This window comes from Equus caballus, chromosome 25, assembly GCF_041296265.1.
Source record: "Equus caballus isolate H_3958 breed thoroughbred chromosome 25, TB-T2T, whole genome shotgun sequence".
NCBI lineage: Eukaryota > Metazoa > Chordata > Mammalia > Perissodactyla > Equidae > Equus > Equus caballus.
This window is the reverse complement of record NC_091708.1, coordinates 41,190,255-41,213,133: the sequence shown is the minus strand read 5'-3', so window position 1 is coordinate 41,213,133 and position 22,879 is coordinate 41,190,255. Positions and strand designations below refer to the sequence as shown.

The following is a 22,879-nucleotide window of genomic DNA, read 5'->3' as shown; positions in this document are numbered from 1 at the left end:
ATCGGTAAAATAAACTCAATCGGTCAACTCAACAGATTCTCTCCAAGGACTCCCATACCAACGATCAAAGCCTGTCACCTACAGGCAGTAACTCAGCGGCCCTGTATGTGACACCTTTAGAGTTTGTCCAGCGGGACGTAATGGTAGACAAATGATTTTGTATGGGGTAAGGAAAGAAAATTCTTCCTCCCCTTTTTCCTTCCTTCATTCCTGACACCACGTTGCTGCGGTGACCAAGCCTCAAAGCCATCCAGTCCTGCCCAGAACTGGGACTTCTCTCAAACAAGAGTCCTTCAGACTCGTGGGTTACCTGTACTTCTGGCAAGGTTGGGACAAGGTATAATGCTGGCACGTGGTTCTTGCAGGAAGTGAGAGACCTCCGCAGATGCTGTTAGTGATCTAAATGTCGCACCCACACAAAGGAAAGCAGCCAGCACCACTTCCTGTCAGCTGGTCACACTCAGGCCTGGCCTAACTAGGAGGAGACCATGGTTTTCCCAGGAGGAATCCACGCAAACAGGGCTGCTTCTAAAGGGACCTTCTCCAGACTGGGACACGGGAGGTGGTGCGGCTGAAGCACCAAGAGAACCATAAGCTTTTGTAGCTCTGGCACAACAACCCCCTATCCTCCTCCAAACATGCTGAGATCAGAGAAGAAATGCAACCTCAAGTCTGCCAGCAACACTCCCCGCAACAGCCAACTCTTCTGTGGCTGCTGCACCTTGTTACAAAGGGACAAGGAGCTCCACACGTGCGATGCTGAGAGCAGCACCCTCGCTATGACCGGAGTGTGGCTTGGACAGCGGGATGGGACGACACCTACTACCCTACTTTCCCTAAGAAAATATTCCTTTCCAGATGGGGGACCAAGGGAGAAAACAATGCCTGCTCTTTCGTGCAGGGGCAGGGACAGAGAGGGAAAGCACTGGGCTGGTGCTCTTAGGTACCCGCAGCCAGCAGAAGAGACAGTCTTGCAGACCAACACGCAAAGCCCTTCAGACAGACAGAAGTGCTGGGAGCAGGTCAGATGGCGGCTCGGGGAGAAGAACCCCCTCTGCTGGGGGAGAACCCCCCCTCTGCTGGGGGAACTGGGGGAAGCTGTGAAAGCTGTGTAGAAAGACAAAGAGCAGCAAGATGGAGGGTGGGAGAGCACAGGGCTGTCTCTGAAAAGAATATACCGGGCAAAAAGCAAGGAAGAAACAAAAGAAAGTTCCTGGGCACAGTCAGGGAGTGCGGAGAAAAGTGGCAGGAGGGTCAGGGGCAGGCAGGCGGGGCGTGGGGGCCTTATCTGCCCTGTCACCAGTGGCTGAACTTGGGTCTTACGCCAGGGTCCTCGGCCCTGGCTCCAGCAGGATGCCCCAGGGAGTTATGCCTGAGCCCATACATTCAGAATCGAGTCTCCAGGGGAGGGGCCAGGGAACCTACTTCTGAAATACTCTCCAAGTGAATCTGGTAGCCAAGGAGAACGGCCAGGAGGGAAAATCAGAGGTGAAGACGCCAGCCAGGTGAGGGCGGGGCACCGGGATGAAGCAGGGAGAGGAATGGGAGACACGATGTTGGCCTCCAAGACATGGTCACTCACTCCACTTGGGCTGAGGGAGAGGAGGTGTTTAGGCCAACGCCCGTGTTCGGCTGGTGGTGACTGGGAAGATGGCAGTGCTAACAAGGCCCGTCTAGAATGCCGGGGAGAGGCGAGCTTGGGAGGACGGTGAGCCGGTGGAGAGAGGGCCCCGAAGCTCGGGTGAGCCAAGTGGGCTGGAGCGAGAGACTGGGGAGGAGTCGCTGAGTAGACGGCCGGGCAGCCTGGGCTTGGGTGAGCACTCCAGACGAGGAGCGGGAGAATGGCAGCCTCCAAGGCTTTGGAGCAGGGGAGCATGCCAGCACGCGAGGTGTCACCAGTGAAGCAGGCAAGGAGGTGGTTTCGTAAGTGACCTGGAGCAGGAGCTGCTGAAGTGAACTGAAACCGATCAGGACGCCTGGCAGCAGGGATGCTGGGTGGCCCAGCAAACCTTTGGGAAGTGAAAGAGATGCCGGGGCCCAGGTGGAGCAGGTAGGCCCGGCCAGCCCCCTGCAGACTGGCACTGCTCCTCACAGCGCAGACCCTTCAGCAGTGACAAAGGAGACCTGGCTTAGACTGACACCCTAATGCCTTCCAGGCAGGGACAGAAGGAGGTGGGGCTTCTGCAACTCCGCGCGCACCTTCCTGCGTACCTCCCTGCGTGCCCTAGTTTCGGTGCAAACGCTGAAGGGGAGGCCAGCTGCAGAGCCACCATCCAAGCAGCACTGTGCACCACAGACAACCGTCCTCAAAGGCCCACCGCACGCAGCACGCAGAGCACTCGCCGAGCTCAGGCTAAGCAATGGGCAGTGGGGATTTTCAGTCTAACTCAACTCCGGAGATCTGGGCAGAGCCTCCTGGAGCTGCCTGGATCACAGCCCTCACCACTCACTTCACAGAACCGGAAAGTGACATCCGGAGAGGATGACCTTGTGTCCTCTGCTCATTCCTTCTCTGCCTGACTAGCTCCTACTTGCCCCAGGCTGGTGCGATGCCCTCTGTGGCTCCAGGCACACAGCTCCATGGCAGCACTGGCTGCACTCTGTCACACTGTGCCCGCAGCAGACAGTGCGCTCCCTGAGGGCAGGGCTTTTGCACTGGCTGGTGCTCCACAACTGCCCAGAGGGCTGAGGGAGCCAGGCACAGCGAGGCACAGCAGCCTCAGTGCACGGGGCCTGCCTGGCCTCTCTGGCTGCCCGGCCCAATGCCAGTCCAGGAGAAGCCGTCCTCCCTCCAGTGCCTGTCCAGGGAAGCACTGCTCTGAGCCCAGGTGCCCAATTCCTGACTTCGCGAGGGTGCCAGCCTCAAGGGGAGCAGCTCATGAGCGGGTCTGAGATGAGGGAGACCAGTTCAGGAGGGTCTGTGGACAGAGAGGAGAGTGGAGCAGATGCCCGAGAGGAGGAGCAGGGAGCTCCAGCAGAGATGGAGAGAGCACATGGACCCAGGGCTGCCTCCCACTTTCCTTCCACATCTAAATGGTGACCCCTCTTTTCCTTGCAGAACCCCGAGTCTACGCTTACAACCAAAAAGGCCTAAGGAACAAGACGGGAAAGGGGGCTGTAGGTACCCACTGCTCCTTCTGCCACACCAGACTGCGATCACATGTGGCTTGGGCCTAAGTGGTCCATGGACACATCTGTTTCTGGAACCACACTAAACCACAGACATAACCAAACTAAAAACGCGTCCTGGACTTGCAGCGCACGAGGCCTGGTTAAGAGGCAATTCTATTTGTCTCCAAGCCCTGTTTCCACTTTTGCTGCTCACTCCCCGAGCTAACGCAGGACATAGCAGTCAAAGGTTAAGGCAACCTCGAGGCCGGCGTTCTGGAATGGGATCCCCAGAGAGACAACCGCCCGGCCCCAAAACCCACACCAAACGTTTCTTCCCACTCTCACTTCTTGAGATGACGGAAATGATTCAGACCATCGAGGACACGCACAGCTTACTGGAGGCTACCGAGTCTGCTTGCTGAAACTGCATCCAGTACTTCTTAACTGGCTGAAATTTTTACGATAAATTCTGTTACCAAAATTGGTAAGCCTCTGTGAGCTTTAGCCCAAGAAAAATGTTGAAAGAGATAGAAGGAGAAAAAGACAGAAAGTCAGAGTTAATTCTGACTGTGTCCTCATTCTGCAGACTCAGATGGAGCAGCTGTGTGGGACCTAGCGGGGACGGCAGCCCGCACGGACTGTACGGGCCTGGGCCAGAGGAAGGGTGGAAGCACTCCATCCCCGGGGGAGCACAGCTCCGTCCTGAGATCCACCGGCAGATTAGCTTCCCAAACGCACTGCACTCCCACAGCTCAGCTTCAGAGAAGGGGCGAGAACAGGTGAAGGAAACTATCTAGAACAAGTCAGTAAGGGCAGTGAGTGACCGGGTCAGAGTTCACGTGCTGCCAGTGGGTGAGACTCATGAGGAAGAGTGTGGATTTGTTGTGGGGTGTGTGGGGCAGAACAAATATTGCTCCCCACAAGGAGGGGGTTCGTTCTGTGGCGGGAATCAGACCTAGCTCCCTCCTTCAGGAAACACCCTTCAGTGTGGATGACAGACAGCTCATGACCTTCTAGAAAACACAGCCAAGGGCTTGGCTTGCCTCTGGCTTGGATTATTTCTGGAGGACTGACGAGGTGCCGTCCAGGAACAGCACCCCCAAGAAGAAGAGGGAGATGACAGCCGGGGCACAGCGCGGTGGCCCTGAGAAGCCGCAACCAGCCTCTGCACTCCCTGCCTCGGGCCTGTGCTGCTGTCACATCTTCTAGATTCACAGAACTTTCTCAACAGCAGAGGTCTTAGCCAAAGAGAAACCCCAGAACGATTTCCTTGCCTTTGTAAAGGCACTTGGCCTCAATCGGCTCCTCAGCTTTTTCACAGGCCAAACTGGGCCAGCGCTTGCTGGAAACACCACTGCCCTAAAGAAAACCTTCATCGGGCGTGAAATTCTTTCCGGCTGTTACACATGTGGCCTTTCTGCCACTGATGAGAAGCTCACTTCACTATGACAGTACGGCTCTCACTAAGCACTGAGAAGCCAGTACAACCAGAGTACCCCCCTGCCCTTGTAACAGTGTAAACTGAGGCAGGCAAAGGATAATCCCTGACTTAACGTTCCGCCGCTCCCAAATCGTGCCAGAATAAGGAACACGCTCTCTCCAGTCTCCACTAGACTGGTGGTGTGTCTGCTCCCTCCCCGTTCCCTCCAGATTTTAGCACCTATAGACCCTCTTGCTCAAATATTATCGGAGAGAAACAAAACCAACACAAAATTTAAAAAAGTTTTGCCAGGAGACAAAAATACCTTCACAATGCATCCACGCTTCCAGATGAAACAGCTGTCGGCAAGAACGTGGGGACAGAACTCCTAAGTTGCTGGTGAGGAGCGCAGCTATGTGGCCATTCTGGAGCACAATTCAGTGAAGTGGAAGGTGCTCTGCCCCAGCCGGTCAGCTTCTAGCTGCCCAGCCCAGAGAAAGCTGGCCGCGTGCTTATGGAACAAGCTACAGGTCTCCCAGCAGGGGACGGCTAACCACACCACGCCTTAGGTTACTGACCACCGTGCCCACCAGGCTGACTCTCACTTGCACCTCTTCAACCAACAGCACTTGCTCAGCTTCTGCTGCTTCTAAAAAGGCACATCTGACGGTTCTCCTGCTTTGCCCTCCACTGTCTGTAAAAAGGTGTCTCTTCCTCTGCACAGGGAGATGCTGTTCGGGACCCATGGGTAGGCTCTGCCTTCCCTTTATTGTTCTCACAGTGGAGCTGAGCACAAAGAGCTGTCCCACGCTGCCCAGCCTGCAGCCCAGCAGAGCCCAGCAGGGGCCAAGGCTCAGCCTTTGAATTGGGAAAAGTCAAAAGGCTGCGGAGAACCAGAAGAGAAACCCAGCCTCAAGCTAATCAGCACAACAATTAACCTGGCCCATCGCAGCAGATAAGTTAACAAGCAAATTCGCTTACTTAATCACCATTCACTTCTCTAGAAAATGACTGCCCTTTCCCAGAAAATAGGACCCTAGAATCACTTAGCCTGTGACTCAGAAAAGCCCATTTTAACGCTCAGATATAGGTCAAAGTCATTGTGCTAGGTTTAGCTGATGATAAAGGACGTTTGAGGATAGTCAGCAGACTTACAAATGACCCCAGTGATCGCATTTTCAGCTCCCCACGGCAGGAGCCCAACAGGAAGTGGGGCTGCCCATCCTCAGGAGCTCTGAACAACCAAGTATGTCCCTAAGTTCTTGCTGGTGAGTTACTGGAAGCAGGCTCCAATGAGGCTAAATAGGATGGCAAGTTCAACTCTCCCTGAAAAGATGGAGGGATGCCTGGCAGCTACTGTCCTTCAAACTGAATGAGAGCGCCTGGGGCTTGAGTGTCCATTTCCTTCTGCTAAAAATAGAAGTGCCACCTCTGAAGCAACAAAAGGCAGAGAGTGGCTGCTCCAGTTCACACCAGGCTGCTTTCAGTTAGGTAAAGGGGTAGACACGGGAGGGAGGAAAGGAGATTTCTTACACAGATTCCATTTCCAAGTCATCCTCTTCCTGAGAAAGTTGTAGGTAGGGGTTATCTGAAGCTGGACGGAATTTATACCCCGTTAGAACAAAGAACACCAGCGTGGCCGTTTCATCCAGGAGCTGCAAATTGAAAAACCGTCCCCAAATAAAGGGATTAGCAACACTGTTCTTCAGACAGCAGCGGAACTAAACAAACAGACACATCCCCCCGCCAACCCACCACTGGCTGCTCCCTCACTCAAATGCCAGAGCTGACTGCTAGAGAGCATTTTCTTCAGCAGATTTGCTGAAGCCTCAGCCAGGAGCATTCTGCCCAAAGACGACATTTAAGACTCCCTGCTTTAAGCAGTCTTCCCCGGTAGCTTTCAAGAGCTCATTAAATACCCACATTTCCCATGGCCCTAAAGCACCAAGTCAGTGCTTCAAGAAAAGTCTCTACATCGTTTGGTGGATTCCCCTCGTAGTTAAACTTGTTCTAGTGTACTGCAAAGATGCTAATAACGGGCCAAGAAGAGGGGAGGCCCGGATTCTGTTATTCAAAGCCCTGTCTCTGAAGGAAAAGACCCCTCTCATCTAAGTTTGATTATACAGGGCACATCTTTCTCTTTCCGCCTGAGGCTTTTCTTTTCACAGACTTTTAAAATTGAAAACTAAAATCAATAATGCAACTATTTCTAGATTTCTCACGTAATCCAGCAGCTTTCCTAGACAGATAATCTTAATTGTGGACGAGAAGAGACAGAGGGTCTGAGCGGCCACGGCTGGATACGTTTATAACAACCTTCAGTTAAACCCCAGGACTTGATCCTCAGACAGGAACTCTCTGGCACGGTGCCCTTAGAGCCGCATACCTGGTAGAGCCACTTCCACTGGAACGGAACGGCAAGTTTGAGGAGAAATGCGATGATCCTGGTGAAGTATATGTAACACACGATCTATGTGAAGAGGAAAGAAATGAGGAATAAAATCAACACAGACATTATGGCACCACTTTCTTCCAATAGTTTGTTTCGACAAATTATCTACAAAAGAGCAAAGAGAATATCTGGAGACAACTGTTCGACACTCGTAGGCGAATTAATAAGCCTGGCGGAGAGAGGGCTACTCTGCTAGTCAGAACTGAAAGCTCTCCTCTTTGTCTCTGTGATGATACACACTCCGGGGCGGCTGCCCCTAACTCCTGAGTAACCCCTCCCTCGCCCTATCCACACACATAACCCATTGATCCCAACCCCCTAAGGGTAATATTTTTAATTGTCAGACTCTGAGGAATGTTTTCCAGTAGTAACAGCAAAATAAAGCCACACAGAGAAAATACTGACTTTGAGTCTCTCCAGAGATGCTGTAAATGTTCGAGGTCCACACTCAGTGGAACAATACTAAGTACTCTAGGAAGGGAGGATGTGGCAAGGATTCACATGACAGCTACTCTAGTGTGCACTGCTTGCTGGGACCATGCCCAGGGTGGCGAGGCTTGCGGGAAAAGAACTGTCCAGCATGATAGTCAATGCCAAAATCACAAAGACAACTCAGAAACTTTAAGAGTCAAAAAGTGAACCCTAGAAGACCCATAACCTTACGTATTCCAAAAAATTATGATCTTAATAATTTATGGCAAGTCCTGCCTTTGGTGTATGCGTATATGGACTTTGCATGTCCATTACAGCCTTGTTTTAGGTGTGATCCCATTTTGGTAAATAAATACAGAAAGCAAGTCAAAGGAACAGCTATGTGTGGCATATGCCTAAAAAGAGTCTAGAAAAATAACCACAAACTGTCAATAGGAATCACTCAGGGAGGAAGAGGAGGGGGAGAAGATCAGGGTCATAAAGGGCTTCTCCTGTGTTTCTATAATCCCTGTAGTTAAAAATACCAAGCATTTATTATTTTTCTGAGTATTTAAAGCCAAATTTAAAACCAAAATTTAGAAAGAAATAACTCAGGTAATTTCCCATATCAAAAGACACAATTTGGAGCAAGCCCTGAGGGCCTAGTGGTGCAAGTTCGGCACGCTCTGCTTCAGCGGCCAGTTCGGTTCCCAGGCGCGGAACCACACCACTCATCTGTCAGTAGCCATGCTGTGGCGGCAGCTCACACAGAAGAACTAGAAGGACTTACAACTAGAATACACAACTATGTACTGGGGCTTTGGGGAGGAATAAAAAGAAAAAAAAAAACCCCAAAATACAATTTGGTTTTATAAAATGAAATCCACACAGCTCCACACATCTTGTGCTTTCAACAACTCTTGCAAGTTCATTTGCTCTACTCCTTGAATTGATCTTATTGCAGATTTAGGATTTTTTTACTCACCAAGACGTAATAATGTCTGAAAAGTTTCAGCTTTGCTAAGTTAATAGCAGCTAGGGAGAAGAAAGAACAAAATGAAAAGCTCATTAACTTCTTTTCTCAATTTCCAAGAAAGTTACAGGCAGGCACCCGCTGTCAAGGGGACAAGTCTACTGCGAATGAGGACAGCGCGGGGCACACCTAGTTTCTGGAAATGCCAGCGCTCGGCAGGACCTCCCCAGATTACCAGGAAGCAGCAGGGAGTAGGAAGCAGCAGGGAGTAGGAAGCAGCAGGTGTGGTGCTCTGGCACTGCATCTCCCCACTCCAGGTTCAGGAGCTTTCAACTGGCCATGCTGGGCGTATAGTGACACCACAGACAATGGGGACACGACCAATCAACACTCGAGGCCCCAAAGCCGGTGTTGACACTCCAGCTGTGCTGCTCCGGCTGACAGAGCCGAACCCTCACTAGGGCCAGTCTCAGGTGGGTCCCTGAGCCCTGTCTGGGGAGCCTCCCACTAGCTGAGCATTAATTCGACTAACCCACGGGTGCATCTTGCAAACTTCTCTTAGGTTTTACTATGTGCCTTGTAATGAGCCCTTTAATATGACCTCCCTGGTTCTGTCTTACGGTTGTGATGGCTCAAGGTCAGGCAGCCGGGACAGCTAACTTCCTGCCGCTGCCTATGGCCATGAAATATTGATGACCACAGAGGGTAGCCTGGCTCCCTCCCCGATTAGCAGTCCTTTCACTCATCATATACGTTCCAGCAGGAGCCAAATTCATTTTGTTTAACAGCATTCAATTACTGGCTCCCTTTAAGAACGGGACTGTGGGCAGCGAAGGGTCGAATTTCCTCTTCCTCCCTCCTCTGGTTTGTGCTTAGTGGGGGGCAATCAAGCCTAGGATTCCAAAAGAAATTCCCGAATCCTCAATTAATCTTCAAAGTGATTATCAACTAACAGTATCTGCAAGAATCTCCTCTGAGAAACCGAACGCATGGATGAGGGGAGGGTCAGAAAGTCTTTCCAGGAAAGTTTAACTCCCCAAACTGAGAGGCTGTAACCCTCACATGTAGAGCTGCAAAGGACTCGCACACAACATGTGAAGAAGCACAATTCCAGGAGGCCGACGGGCGGAGGCTTTCTTACCCAGCACCCTCTCTAGCAGTCTGGTTTTGTCCTAAGTTAAATCTCCCTGGTTCTCTTGTAGGTTTTCACTCAGCTCATCTCAGGACAGGCGCTGGGACGCAGCAGTGACCCTGGCTGCCCAGGCCTTTGCCCGAGGGGCGGCTGCCGTCCCTCAGAGAGGCACCAGACCAGCCACATACTCACTGCTACATTGCGCAGAGTCCGGTGACGAAAGGGTGTAATGGGCACTATTCCTCCTCATCTGAGGGAGGGGAGAGGCTGCACTGAGGGAAAGATATTAGAAGTGTCGGATAAGTAAGTGACCATGGATTTAAAACTTTCCACATTTGCATGAGCCAGTATTCCTCTTGTGTCCCCTTTTGTGTGCGTGTCCTCTGCTCACACTGGCAGAGGTCAATGAAACGGCCTGCTCACACTGCATTCGGCCCTCGAAACCCCAGCCCTGGGAGCTGTGGCCCGCCCAGAGAAGCACACAGTTCTTGAATATGAACACTCAATTCTCTTCTTTGCGAATAAGTGAGAAAGAACAGCACCAACAATTAGACATTTAAACAATAAAAATGCTTTAAAAGTCTCCTCTGAATTTTCAAATAAATCCTGACAAATGAAACTCCTGCCCTTGCTTAAGCAGGAACCTTCAGCCTGACAGAGAGAAAAGTGCCACACTTTTATTCCTGGATTTCAAGACGCCAGGACAAGATACACATGGCTGCCATGGCCATGATCAAGTAAGGGCTCTCAAGCCAGATCAGGGGGACAAGGGGCGAAAGAGAGGATTCCCAAAGGAGGCGATGTCCAAGCGGAGGCGCTGTCTAAGCGGAGGCCTGCCTGGGGCTCAGGAAGGGGCAGGAGTGGAGACACCAAGTGGAGAGAATGCCCGGGAAGAGCAGACACAGAGGCTCCGAGGTGAGGCAGCACCAGGCAGCAGCGAAGAGAAAGCAGCTCGGGGCAGCTGGACAGTGAGGAGGCAGGGGACGAGGCCGGGTGGAGAGGAGAGGTGGGAGCTGAGTCAGATGCCAAAGGCCGGAGCTGGCCTCCCTTGGCGCCGAGACCAGGGAGCCTCGGCCAGCTGAAGCAGGGCCGTGCCTTGATCACACCTACAGTTCAGAGCAAGCTCTCTGGAGACAGGATGGAGAGAACCAATAAAAGCCCAGGGGAAGTCAAAAGCCTGGAGTGTGGAGGTCCCTCTAAAAGGTGGTGAGGCCTTTCTGTCCGTGGAGAGCAGAGGACGGGGCAGCGAACAAGAGGCTGAGCTTGCGTTGGTGGCTGGCTTGGGAGACAGAAGGACAACAAGCCAACGGTGCTGGGAGACCAGAGAGAATTCTTCAGTGAAGTTCATGGGGGAGAGAGCAGATGGGTCAAGGCGCTGCAGGCCTTAATGGGCCAAGACACGAGTGCGCGTGAGAGGAAGGGGGCAGGAGGCCCGCGTCACAGCCTCCAGGCTGACTGCGAGACACTCGGAAGAGGCAGCCACGAAGCCTTTATCGATGAGCCTGGACAGCCACAGACAGGCGCCCACGAAGAAACATCAGCACAGGCACTGACGCTAGGCCACCCCAGGACACGGGCTGGGACTGAGAAACAGACCTTGGGAACAACTAGGTTTGTCTCTAAGAAAAGCAGCCACAATAAGCAGAGTTCAAGGTTGATTCTGAAACCCACCAGTCACGACAGACATCGTTTCTAGGCACAAATAAGGCATCTGTTTGAGACTGCTGGTCACGGGATGAGGCACCTGGGTCCACATGGGTGTTCTAGGCACAGCCAAGGCAGTGGAGGCCAGGAGCAAGCTTCCTCATTGGAGCAAGAAGCAGGAGTGGGTGTCAGTGCAGGCCCTGCACATTTGAACACTGTGGGTTCAAATTCCAACTCTGCTGCTTACTGGCTATGTGACCTCAGATAAATCGCCTCACCTCTCTGAGCCTCAGTTTCTTCATCTGTAAAACAAGAATAACAATACCTACTGCCAGAGTTGCTGGGGGAATGTGTGAGACAGGATGTGGAAAGCAAACAGCACACAGTAAGCACTCAATGAATGCCTGATGTCACGGCATCAGGATTATATGGTATTACCAAATACCAAATGCGGCATATAGTGCTACAGCGGCTGCCACAGCTGGCAGGACTCCAGACTCTAGTAAGTAAAACTGGAGCAAGTGGCGACCTGGGGACTGCCAGAGAGCTCTGGGCTCTCCTGGAAGCACTGCTGCCATATGCACACAATGAGTCAGCCTGCCGAGCAGGGGATGGACCAGCTCTGGAGGGTGGAACCTCACTGGCACCATGCAAGGAGCAGTGAGGCAGTGGGCCGCAGCCTGGAGTGCCAAGCCTCCCTTTGCTTTGATTCCAAAACAGCCTTCAGTGGAGTTAAGAACGCGGATCGCTTGCTGCTCACTGGACCATGGCAGGGCGGGCTCCCACGGGAGTAAGGGCTCACCAAGTCTGAGCTAGCTATTTCTAACCCCACCATGAGGAAGAGCAAATATGGTAAAAGAATGAGCACGGTGTGAGGGAAAACGCCTCGGACAGGAGCCAGGAGACCTGCATTCCAGGCCCTGTACCATCATAGCTCAGAGTGCCTGAGCCTGGCCTGCCACTGCCTCCTTGGGGCATCAGTCTCCCATTTGGAGAATTTCCTTCCGGCAATGGTCCTTAACCGGGGTGGGCAGCAGAATCACCCGGAGAGCTTTCTTTAGCACAGATGCCCAAGCTGCTCCCTACTCGTAGGGAATCGGGGGTGGCTATAAGGATTTTGAAAAACTTCCTAGGGAGTGGGGGAGGGGTGGGGTGGGGAGCAAGGAGAGAGCACGGACACCTGTGTCAGGAGCGCCTACGAGGCTGACTTCCTGCTGTGGGATTCCTCTTCCTCCCACTCTCAGGAAAACGGACATGACTGGATTTTGGCAAGTACTTTTTACTGCCGAGAACGGAAAAAGTGCCCACTGAGGTAGGAAGTACCCACTGAGGCAGGACGCATCCAGCCTTTCAAATTCTTAACAAGTCAGCGCTCTCTCGGACCCAGCAGCAAAAGAGCAAATGCACCCCAACTCCAGGAGCTCCCTGCCTAGACTTTCACTTTTCCTCTTTAAGCGCCAGAGTACCAAGCAGGCTGGCAGGAAGATGGATGGGCCCCTTCCTCCTCAGAGGTCTTCCCTGGATGGTCTTGGAAGCACAACAACAATAAAAACAACAGTGCTGGTCACCATCTACTGTGTGATAGTGCGCTGGGCCCCAGGCCGGGCCCCTCTCCTATTTCACCTCGTGTAGTCCGCACAGGAGCCTCTGTGAGGAAAGGGGGCTGTTACCACTGCCTCGCAGATGAAGGACACAGGCCTGGAGAAGTGAGTAAATTACCAAGGTCGCACAGCTTGTAAGCGGAGAAGCCAGTGTTCAAACCAAGCCCCTCCCTCCGAGGACCAAGCTCTCAGTGCCCAGGCTTAACGCTGAGAGAAAGGCGCTTCACGGCCTCCTAATCCACCAGTGGCTCAGGGCAATGCGATGGTGGCTCAAAATGCTGGGCAATGCCAGGAGCTGCCAGCACTCTGTCTTGAGGAGTTAGCTCTGGACAATCCACGGGACGGACAGAGGCAAGGGCCCACGACAGCCACTTAGAGGATGAAAAATTTCCACAACAACCCTTCCCTGGGTGTAAGGAAAGCCTTGAGGCTTAAAATCACCCCTACCTACCCATCATCCTTTTCTCCTGCTTCCTCCTGAGCTTCACAGAGAATTTTGAGTCAAACTAAAAATTAAAGAAATAAGGATGACAGCAAAGCCTAGATCACATTGGAGTCGCTCTGACTCACTCTCAACCGTAGCATTTCCACAATCTGCTTCAGCTCTGGGCTCAAGCTCACAGTGCACGGGGCACAGGGCAGCTTCCCCCATTCGAAGCCAGGCCACATGCTGACCTGGGAGCACACTGGTCTGGACGTGTCCATTCTGGAGTGCTGAGCCCACAGGCCTCCACTAGTAAGAGATCCCACTCACCCGTCCCACAGCGAAGGCATCAGGAGCGAGGATGGGAAAGACTGTGACGGACAGGAGGAACTAAGAAAACCGAACGCTTTCACCTGCAAACTGAAAAGTGGCTCAAAATACATTTCCAATATGCATTTAAAACAATGACCCCGGAGTGGTCAGAAGCCACTGAAATGAACAGTGGAGGGCTGTGCATCTTACTGTAAGCAAAATTTTATCATAAATAACCAACAAAAAGCATCAAAGAAAGGAGGAAAAATGGCCCAAGAGACCGGCTGACAACCACACCACTGCAGGAAAGAGTGACTCCAGAACAGATTTCTGCCCTCCAGTCTAGTGAGCGTGTGCCTTTTTCATCCCTTCTGCTCTAGAATCACACCCAAGGCCCTGCTGGAGGAGGGGGTCCTAGGGCCCATGCTGATCTCAGATTCTGCTTGTGACAGTCCCTCCCGCCTTGGCCAGCCCGCAGCGCGCAGCCGCAATGCTGGCAGCCGTGTCAGCCAGACATCACAGCTGAGCTGGGCAGCACATCGCTCCCCTGGCTGTCCACAGCACAGACTCACAGTTGGCAATGAGCTGGGCAAGGAAGACGGTGAGATGTCTCATGGCTTGATGACACAGCCTGGTCAACAGCAGACAACACCTTCTCAATAGGAGAACCTGACCGCCCTGAATACTGCAGTAATCTGAGAAAAGCTGCTTTCAACTGTGTCTTAAGAATCGCAGAAAACAAATGCATGCTAACACCACTAGGCAGGAGAACCACACCCAGAACTGCGGAGGGCACGCCAACACAGACGGCTAACCAGGCCCACTGGGGGCTGAGTGCCCCACGGTAACTAGGGTCCTGATATCTGAAAGGCCTAAGAAGAAACTGGCACTGCGATGAAGCTGCGTCTCAGCCCGGGGATACGAGAGGCCTCTGCTGCTGGTTGTAGATTCTATTAACTCAGGATCGTATCGCTGGTTAACTGATTATTTCAAAATGTTGATCAGAAGCTGGGATTAGGTTGATGACATTAAAGGAATTCTGGGTGACCTGCTGAGGGAAAGTAATGAAAAGAGGTTTTTGGTGATTAAAATAAATTAAAAATCATTGTATTAAGCCAGTGTAATAAAATATCCTTTTTCTCTCTCATTCTCTCTTCCTCAGAGTCTATTTAGTTGTGGTTTTACCCTTTCTAGGGTCACAGACTCCTGGAGAGACCAGGAGACAGCCTCCTTCGAGAATGTGCTGAGAGCCACAAACCCTGTGGCCAGGCAAATGCGAGCATGCACAAGATCTACAGTCTCTGACCCACAGCTGCCTTGTGTCATGCTCTCATGGGTGCCACCTGAGAAACACCTGACTTACAAGGTCAGCCACACACTTAGGTGAGGTGGCCCTGAGTGACAGACAGAATCCTCTGGGGTCTCGACAAATGCCACCTCACCTCATGCCATAAGAGAGGCAGGAATTTTGTAAGTACTTCCATCACATCTCCCGGAGAGAAAGTGTTCTCTGCCTGCCAGCACGCCACCTTTCTGGAGCAGCAGACTGTTTAGAACGCCCTCAGGGCGCAGCTTTAGACTGCAGAGGCCGGAGCGGATCCACAAATGCATGCTCTAGCTACACGGGAACATAGGAAGTAGGAAAAGTTTCTGAGTGACCAGATAAAGAGAATCTCACTTCTTCTGCCTTTTCTCTTCCATGATCATGAAACAGTGCTCCAGAGGGTGGGATCCCAACGGACTACCCTCACCAGCCGTGCAGACGACAGTGGACTGCGGGTCCGGAGGAAAGCACCCTCGCCCCACTGCACAGTGCTAGAGCCCTTTCACCTCCGGGAGGTGGAACCACAGCCAAACGCGCAGCTGGGGGCCCTACTCTCCTGACCTCCTCGTCCTCTCTAAGGCTTTTGGGCTAGAGTCTCCAAATTTAATCTAACAACAATCCTCACTGCCTAGAGCATCAGTGGGTCTGGGGCCACCTTAGTTTCTACTTGGAAAGTGAAAATAAAGGTTAGATAAACCTATAATTATAACCAGGAACTGAGTCAAAGAAGTCAAAGAAGAGAGCGCGTATAAACCATCAGCCCGGGTAGAAATGTATAACCCAAGTCTCTGTTCATAAACAGAGAGTAATCCATGTTAAAAGCCATCTTGTTAGTTAAAGAAAAGCACAGATTCCCATTAGAGTAATAGGTTAGGTAAAATATCAGAACAGAGAAGGATGCAAAAGCTACTGTCCCAATCAAATAACAAAGAACACAGTGCTGGACACTAAGTTGGAGTTCAGTAAATCCTTAGAAGCAGTAATTTCTTATACCTATGTGAGCTTTACAGTTTTCAAAGTGCTCAGTACAGAGCGAACAGTCAGCAGTCAACATCACTACATTATAGATATGGTTTCAAAAATGGTTATCTCTTAAATGTCCACAATAGCCAGGAGTTGTCACACTTTCTCTGTAAAGGGCTGGAGAGCAAATGTTTTAGGCCTTGTGGGCTGGCTGATCTCGGCCACATAGTCATCACTGCCACAGTAGCACAAAAGCAGCAACAGGCAATACGTATACCAATGGGCATGGCTGTGTTCCAACCAAAGTTTATTTACAAAAACAGCCAGGGTATTTCTCTTTCTTGCACATTAGTACGTTTTTCAATAGGTCTGTTTATATGAACACACCCAAATAAAACATATTTTTTTGGCATCGGTTGCCCAGTAATGGACTCTTAAATAGTCACAAGAATCTGAACAAGTCAGTCTGAAATGAGCTCAACAGGCTCAGGAAGAAAGAACCAGGCAGCCTTTCACTCCCACTCACGGGTGTTGGGACCACAAGGCTCAAGAAGTCGCATCCCTAATGCATGGTTCTGGAACTTTCAGGCTCAGGACCAATGCACACTAAAAAATTACTGAAGACCCCAAAGAGCTGGTGTTCATGTGGGGAAAATCTATCAGTATTTATCATATTAGAAATTGCAACAAATTTCCAAAATATTTAATAATTAATTTAAAAGTGACAAAAATAGGGGCCGGCCCGGTGACACAGCAGTTAAGTTTGCATATTCCACTTTGGTGGCCCGGGGTTCGCCGGTTCGGATCCTGGGTGCAGACATGGCACCGCTTAGCAAGCTATGCTGTGGTAGGCGTCCCACGTATAAAGTAGAGGAAGATGGGCACAAATGTTAGCTCAGCACCAGTCTTCCTCAGAAAAAAGAGGAGGACTGGCAGCAGATGTTAGCTCAGGGCTAATCTTCCTCAAAAAAAAAAAAGTGACAAAAATAAATTCATTACATGTTAATATTATTTTTCTTATAAAAATAACAAAAAATTTCATGAGAAGAGCAGAACTGTTTTCCATTTTTCTAAATCTCTTTAATGTCTGGCTTAATAGAACACAGCAGGATTTTCATATTTGCTTCTGCATTCAATCTGTTGTGAAGAAGGGTTCTGGTTCAAGTATATGAAGAAAATATGGCCTTAAACAGACGTAGGCCTTTTTAGATAACTGAATAGTCTTCTCTGATTCTATATTAAAACTTGACAAGCGGTAGCTTCTCGAAGATCAGCGAGGTGGGAAATCTGAAACTGTATCACTGACTTTTCACACTCTGTCAATTAAAATCCACTGGTCCATCTTGCACTTTGACTGGATCTTCTATCCATGCATGACTGTGTAACATGCACTGATCAGGTGGAAAATACTGTTTCACTGAGTTATGCACACCTCCAAAACACTGCAAATTCTTATCACAAAATATTTCTTAAAAGTCCCCCTGCTCACATTAGAGCTCTTTTAAGAACCGGGAAGCTGTCGAGCTTGCAGCGGTGGATCTAAGTCTTCCGAAATTGAAATTTGTGCTTTCAAGTGAAAATTAGATCACTGGCAACAAATACTTGTAGTTGTTTCCCTGAAGTGAGATGTTTATTTGGTTCATTTTCAAGAAAATGTCTGCCAAAACTCCAAGCTTCAGTACCCGTAGTTTGACTGTCACCATCTTTCAAATACAAACGGTGCCCCAAGAGACAAGTGGCTAGTTCAGCTTGCAACTCAAGCAACTACACGTGCTCTCCCTCTAGACGACCGTCGCACCTCGGTACGCGGCAGACGTGCTTTAGGCCTACTTCCCATTTCGTCCCCCAGAAGGTTAAAGACCATATGCAAGGGTAGAGATTTAATAACATTAATAGCTTTTACTATTTCACCAACGCCACTCTTGAGTGAAATGAGCCCTTTTCCCCCCTGCAAGTAGGTGGCAGTGAAGAATGCCAGGGCCACCGACACAGGGTGGTGCCATGCCCCGACGCTCGCTGAGGCGCCAGCTGTTCTCCCCGCCTCGGCTTGTGCACCCTCTGCAAATGCCAACAGCGAAAAAGGTGGATAATGTCTTATTATGGAAATGGCTCTGACTCCGAGGAGCCTCTTGAGAACTCTGCCCTGACCAACACTTCTCAGGGGCACAGGACCTCGACACGGCCGCAGCTCCAAGTGAAGCCATGCCTCCACAAAGCCTCCGGCTCGCCAATCAACATTTGTTTAAAGGCTTGTGAAGCTCACCTAAAAGCTAAGATTCCTCAGAATACTTCCACCAATTTTCCTCAGAAACACAAGGAAAAAACCCCAGAAGATCAGAAGCAGAGCCTGTTAATTAAACGTATGGCGTGTATCCCCCAGCCAGCCCTCTAAGGTGATGACGCTGGAGAATGAACGAGAAGGAAACGGGCGCAGGCTCAAGGGCAGGAACAGCCAGTGAATGTTGGCAGGCGAGACCCAGGGGACAGAGCGCGGCGCGCCTGTGCAACACTCAATTAAGCCTCCTCTCAGAGGACGGGCGCGGCAGCAACTCTAAACGACAGCAGAGTGTGCGACAGCAGAGACAAAGACACAGCTTAAGGACAGCAGCCAGCTTCATCTGTAACTTTTTCCTTTATACTTCCCTCAGGTTCAGTCGGAAGGAACCCAGAGACAAAGAAGCGCACGAAATCCAAACGAACCCTCCCTGAAAGCCAGATGCAATCCCGAATGCAGAGGGACAAGGACAAAGAGCATTTCCCCCACCTGCAGTTAGTCAGCCTGGACTGCACTTAAAACTGAGACACTTAAGCCCAAGTCGCTGTTAAGGTCGTGCAATGAGTCAGTGGAATAATGGGCCTAAGAACAGGAACCAGAGTGTCAGGCACCATCCAGCAAAATGCTTCCAAATCCAGTAGGAGACATTCCTGCCCTTGGCCTTTACTTTGCGTAGATGCCTCTAGGATGGGCTAGATCTCAGGGGGTGAGGGGACAGGATGGGACTGAGGAACACAGAAGGTCAACCAAGACATCCTGGGACCAGCACCAGCAGGCGGTCAGCTGTGTGTTCACTCCAGCTTCCCGGTGCTGCCGTGGTGCCATCCTGGAGTGGACAGGGCACAGCCACTCTGCAGTCACACCCGAGGCTGGCCTGACAGCACAGGGCGCTGCTCCTGAGGGTTCCCTGCCGGGGAGACTTCAGCTGTGGGAACACGGCTGCCCTGACTTGGGAAGTGTCCCAAGCATGACCACTTCTCAAAGGACGGAGTGAAATAAGCATTTGCAGATCAGCTTAAGAGCATCCCTCAGCCTAAATCAATTCGGTGAAAGAACACGAATCAAGAAGACACCCCCATTCTAGGCTAATCTACTCTGTCCCCCTTTCAAAGGGTTTGTGATACCCGCTGATGAGAAACGGGTGCTTCCTTAACAGTATGTCATCCTGAGAGTGCTGAAGGAGAGCGGGGGGGGGGGGGGGGGGGGGGGGGGGGGGGGGTGGGGGGGGGGGCTTGCACGACTCCCTGTGTCCGCGTTTGCTCTCTGCTGAAGAGGTCTCATGCTGTCACCTGGTGGAAAAGACGAGAAACTGCCTGTGTGCCCCAGGCGATGACAAAAGCACTCCTGTTCCATAAAGTTTCCCTTCCCCATGATGCTAGGGGACAATGATGAGTCCATCTTGGGCTTCCCCTGCGGTGCTCTCTACCCAGGCAGGATACTGCACTAAGATCCTCAGCTGATGATCACGCTCTCACGGAGTAAGAGGTCCCAGAGACAGTCACCTACACAGTCAGCCCGAGCCCTCCAAAGCACAGGGCAGAAGGCGGAGGCAGTCAGAGGGCTAGAGTGATGGCGGGGTGGGGGGCGGGACTGGTGAGGGAGGACCGGAGCAAGTCGCAAACAGGGAAGGATGAGGCCAAGAAGAAAAGCACAGATGAAACCCGTCAACGGGGAAACCCTGCCCGTGGGATTTTTACACACCTTCAGCCAAAGTCAGAAAAATGAATCTAGAAATAGTGAAGTGTATAAAGATGAAAAAATTAAAATGTCTCATCTCAATATATTAAAATAAGAGAAAGACATATTCACTAAGTCACAGAAATAATAAAACCCCTTTTTAATATAATGTGTATAGAAGAGAAAAAAAAAGACAAGAATATACCCAAACGACAATTATTCCCAGAAAATGGGGTTTTATTTTCTCCTTTGGACTCTTCTGTTTGTGGTAGGGTGCTTTCTTAAAATTCTGATTTATTTTTTATGATTCCCCTTTACCCTATTCCAAGAAGTCAGGAGGGCTCTCAGAGTTCTGTGGCTCAGAGGAAGGCAATGTAGCCAGGCTTTTTTAGCACAAGATTTCTGCAAAGTTCCAGCTTAAACTCACTGAAAAGAACTTATCCCAGAGGGTATCCCAGAGGGAGAAGGGAACCCAGTGCCTCTGACGGAAAAGAGGAGAAAACAAAGAGCTATTTCCGGGGACTGGAAAGAAAACAAGAGCTGGCACATTCTGTGAGTGGGGTCTGTGGCCACTCAAGAAGCCAAGTGGGCCTTGGGAGGCTGGACTCAGAGCACTGGCCAGAGCTCCCAGCCGAGGCAAGACCCTCACAGGCTGCCCAGACGCAAGAGTGGTACCCAAGCCAGACAGCAGGACTCTCAATAGGAACCACTGTGGGCCGAAACCAGGGGCACCGCTGAACACCGTGCTCTAAATAAGAACGCTGGATGTCCCCTGACACTGGAGTGAAGCCTTGAAGGCAGGTCTAATTCAATTTTAAGAAAGTACTGTGATATTAATTGTACAGCAAGTGTGAACTAAAATATGTACCTACTACAGTCCTGTGTTGCATGATGATCGGATACATCCCGAGAAATGTGCCGTTAGGCTGCTTCATCGTTGTGTGCACATTATAATTACTTACACAAACCTACATGTACTGCTTACTACACAGCTGGGCTACATGGTACTCATCTTACGGGGCGACTGTCACACATATGGTCCGTCCTTGACCGAAACATCATTATGCAATGCATGACTGGACATGTTTTCTGACTTTCCTGAAATGAATCCCCTTTACTTTTATAATCAGAAAATAGGTCAGCAACAAAACTTTATTTACAACAAGAACTGGACAATCTGCCTTAAAGAACATGATTACTATCAGCACTGGGTGTATGATGTCCCGGCTCCAGAGGCAGCTCTGGCCTTTGACAGCACTGCTCCTTGACCCCTTGTGGTCGGCAATGCCCATTTGTGACACAGCAGCCTGTAGTTGTGGACATTTTTCAAATAAGCCCAGAAACACACAAAACGTTTTCTTTGTGGTATCTTTTCTGATTTAGCAGGCACGGTTGGAAAATCAGGTGAATGCAAAAAGTTATAATGGCACAAGCACTTATAAATCAGAGCGTGTCAAAGGTTCTCTGTGGCATCAGTCTCGTTGTAAATTAATACCGACACCTCTATTTTGGAAGCGTGTGAAATCAGCAGGAAGGGACGCTTTACACATAGCCAGCCTCAATCCTGAACCTCCTGTTCTCACAGTGAAGTGCTAGCCGGTCCCCCCAAAACAAGATTCTCTCTTCCCGACTCAGTTTTGAGAAGGTGAAATCACGCTCACGAGTGGCAGTGAAATGAATCATCCCAAAGAGCAGCAGCCACCCCAGGCCTCCTCACACAGCTGGTCTCCGCAATGGGTGCCACCTGCCTCTCCACCCAGCAACGCCAAGCTGCCTCACAGAGCGGGCCCAGGGCTCGCGCTGCCTCCCGGGCCCGTCCTCCGCCCCTCTGCAGCGCCCAGGCCTGTGGCTTCAGGGAAGGTGAGCAGCACAAGAGCACAAGGGAACTTGCCTTTTCCATCTGTTGCTGATGCTTCTTGTAAATGCCTGATTGACCTAAAAATAAACATTTGGGAACAAAAAGTTAGCTCACAAACTTGCACTCCTGTCTGTTTCCAGTACTAGCAACTGGAGGCCCCGAGTCCCTCCACCATAGACGGAAGGGCTGGACTAGACTGAGCAGGCTCTCCTAGCACCGACATCTCTGACAATCGGCACTCCGCCCATGTGGTGCTCAGGCTGTGAGGCAAACACGCCCTCTGCTGGCTGAACAAAGCATGGCAGGGGCCTGGATGCGAGGAGAAACAAAACAAAATATAACCATTGAACACTCCTGATTTCTCAACCCAATCTCTCATTCCCACAACTACCCCTCACCAACACTACTAAGACGAGAGGCATCAGTGAGTTTAGCTGCTTCCTAGACAGAATGGTCCCCATAAGAAGGTCACAGGCCAATTTCTAAAGTCTAGGTCCAGGAGCTGTGAGCACGTGGCTTCGTTCAAACTTTGTATTCATTGACTGGAGATTTATAACTGCTGAAAAATGCCGACCTCCAGGGAGTCTTTTCCAGCTGCAATGTGCCAGTAACTAAGTACCATCATTACAGTTCAGGCAGGGGACATTAACATTATTAAAGGAGCTATAGATGAGAGTTCCAGGCAGGGTTCAAAGGCACCAGGGAAGTCTTTCTTAAAGGATGAGAGCAGCACAGGCAGACACGGTGCAGGGGGAAGACAGCTCAAGTCCTCATACGGCCACCCACTCTTTACTGGACCATGAACAAGTCATTTCTCCAAAAACCTCCATAGTTTGCCCACCTGTGACAAGTGACTGGCGCAACATGTGAACGTTAACTAGCACAGAGAACACCAGACCAATGCTGGCTGGAGCTGAATATTTAAAAGAAATCATCAATACTAGTTCTTACATCACCTCTTAGTACTTGATGTTTTTCATTTTACAGCAATTTTCAGGATATTTACCTTAAAGAATCTTGCCATTTGGCATCTGCTCGTGAGGGTTTTAATCAAGTGGCAGGAAATGGCCCCTTGTAGCTTTATAGTGCACTGGGTCTCCCCAACCCCCCATGTCCCTTCTACTTTGCTGAGTGTGGCAGATCTAAGAGGAGGGTCCTCCCCTCCGTTCCCCAGCAATAAGATGCTCTTTCTATCTGAAGACAATGCTGGTCCTCCTGCTACAGATGCCTGAGTTACTTATTCCTGGCAGGACTCGAGGAAGTGTGGAGATTAGACTCATTCGCGCTCTCTTCCACAGTGGC

The 22,879-nt window shown here is 50.7% G+C and overlaps 1 protein-coding gene across 1 annotated transcript in view; it reads right to left on the bottom strand.

Annotated features, from left to right (window-relative positions):
* Positions 1-22,879, bottom strand: part of GPR107 (G protein-coupled receptor 107) — a 71,222-nt gene that overhangs the window by 6,666 nt on the left and 41,677 nt on the right. The window contains exons 14-17 of the mRNA XM_014736087.3: positions 21,611-21,654; positions 8,380-8,429; positions 6,918-7,001; positions 6,065-6,186 (exon numbers count right to left, since the gene is read on the bottom strand). Coding sequence (XP_014591573.2) covers positions 6,065-6,186; positions 6,918-7,001; positions 8,380-8,429; positions 21,611-21,654 — 300 coding nt within the window. The remainder of the gene's footprint in view (positions 1-6,064; positions 6,187-6,917; positions 7,002-8,379; positions 8,430-21,610; positions 21,655-22,879) is intronic.